This window comes from Etheostoma spectabile, chromosome 18, assembly GCF_008692095.1.
Source record: "Etheostoma spectabile isolate EspeVRDwgs_2016 chromosome 18, UIUC_Espe_1.0, whole genome shotgun sequence".
Taxonomy (NCBI): domain Eukaryota; kingdom Metazoa; phylum Chordata; class Actinopteri; order Perciformes; family Percidae; genus Etheostoma; species Etheostoma spectabile.
In genome coordinates, this window is record NC_045750.1 from 9,387,034 (window position 1) to 9,387,710 (window position 677).

At 44.6% G+C, this 677-nt stretch overlaps 1 protein-coding gene across 3 annotated transcripts in view; it reads right to left on the reverse strand.

Annotated features, from left to right (window-relative positions):
• The window catches only part of pdia6 (protein disulfide isomerase family A, member 6), a gene marked incomplete at its 3' end in the record, with an annotated part of 8,416 nt that overhangs the window by 1,237 nt on the left and 6,502 nt on the right, over positions 1–677 (reverse strand). For all 3 annotated transcript variants that reach the window (XM_032543135.1, XM_032543134.1, XM_032543136.1), the window contains 3 exon segments: positions 1–145; positions 234–306; positions 497–581. The exon segment at positions 1–145 ends at the window's left edge or, in 1 of these variants, runs on beyond it. In XM_032543135.1, the coding sequence (XP_032399026.1) occupies positions 1–145; positions 234–306; positions 497–581 (303 nt within the window).

A 677-nucleotide genomic window follows, 5' to 3' on the forward strand; every position in this document is an offset into this window, starting at 1 on the left:
AATGCCAGTCTCACTGAAGGAACCCCTGAGCAGAGAAAATTTCATCTTGCGTGTGTTGATGGCGGCCATGGCAGGGTAGCCAAATCCACCAATACCCAGGGAGGCCTCCAGCTCCATCTGAGCTCCAGCCTCAGTCCACAGCCAGCTGCGGAAGCATAGGCAGAGCCATTAGTCCCAGTCGTAATTATTATTAGTCATTTGTTTAACAGTCATGACTGGTCCCTCATCTTTACCCCCACATCTTCTTCTTGTACTTTTCAGACATCTTCTTCATCACCTCCAGGTAGCCGTTTCTACCTGCTGCGCCTGCGGAGATCCAAGGACAGTGGGTGGTGAGTGACTCAAGAATTAAAAGGCAAATGCATCCATATTTGGTGTGTGAAATGCCCCAACACTACACTTTTTTCAAATTCCAAATGAACCACTACTACTGTTAAAAGATACCAGATGTAATTATTGAACATGTTCAGATTCAGAGGTGTGTGTGTGTTCTCACCTGTGTCCAGGATGTGTGGCAGGACGCCTATCACACACAGCTGACTGTCCTCACAGGTTTTTTTGAAGAGGTCTTCACTGAGAATCTGAGACAAACATGTACATACACATTTTTTATGTACATTCAAATAATTTCATATTGAAACAAATATTGCCAAGGGTCAACGAGGGTTTAACTGTGA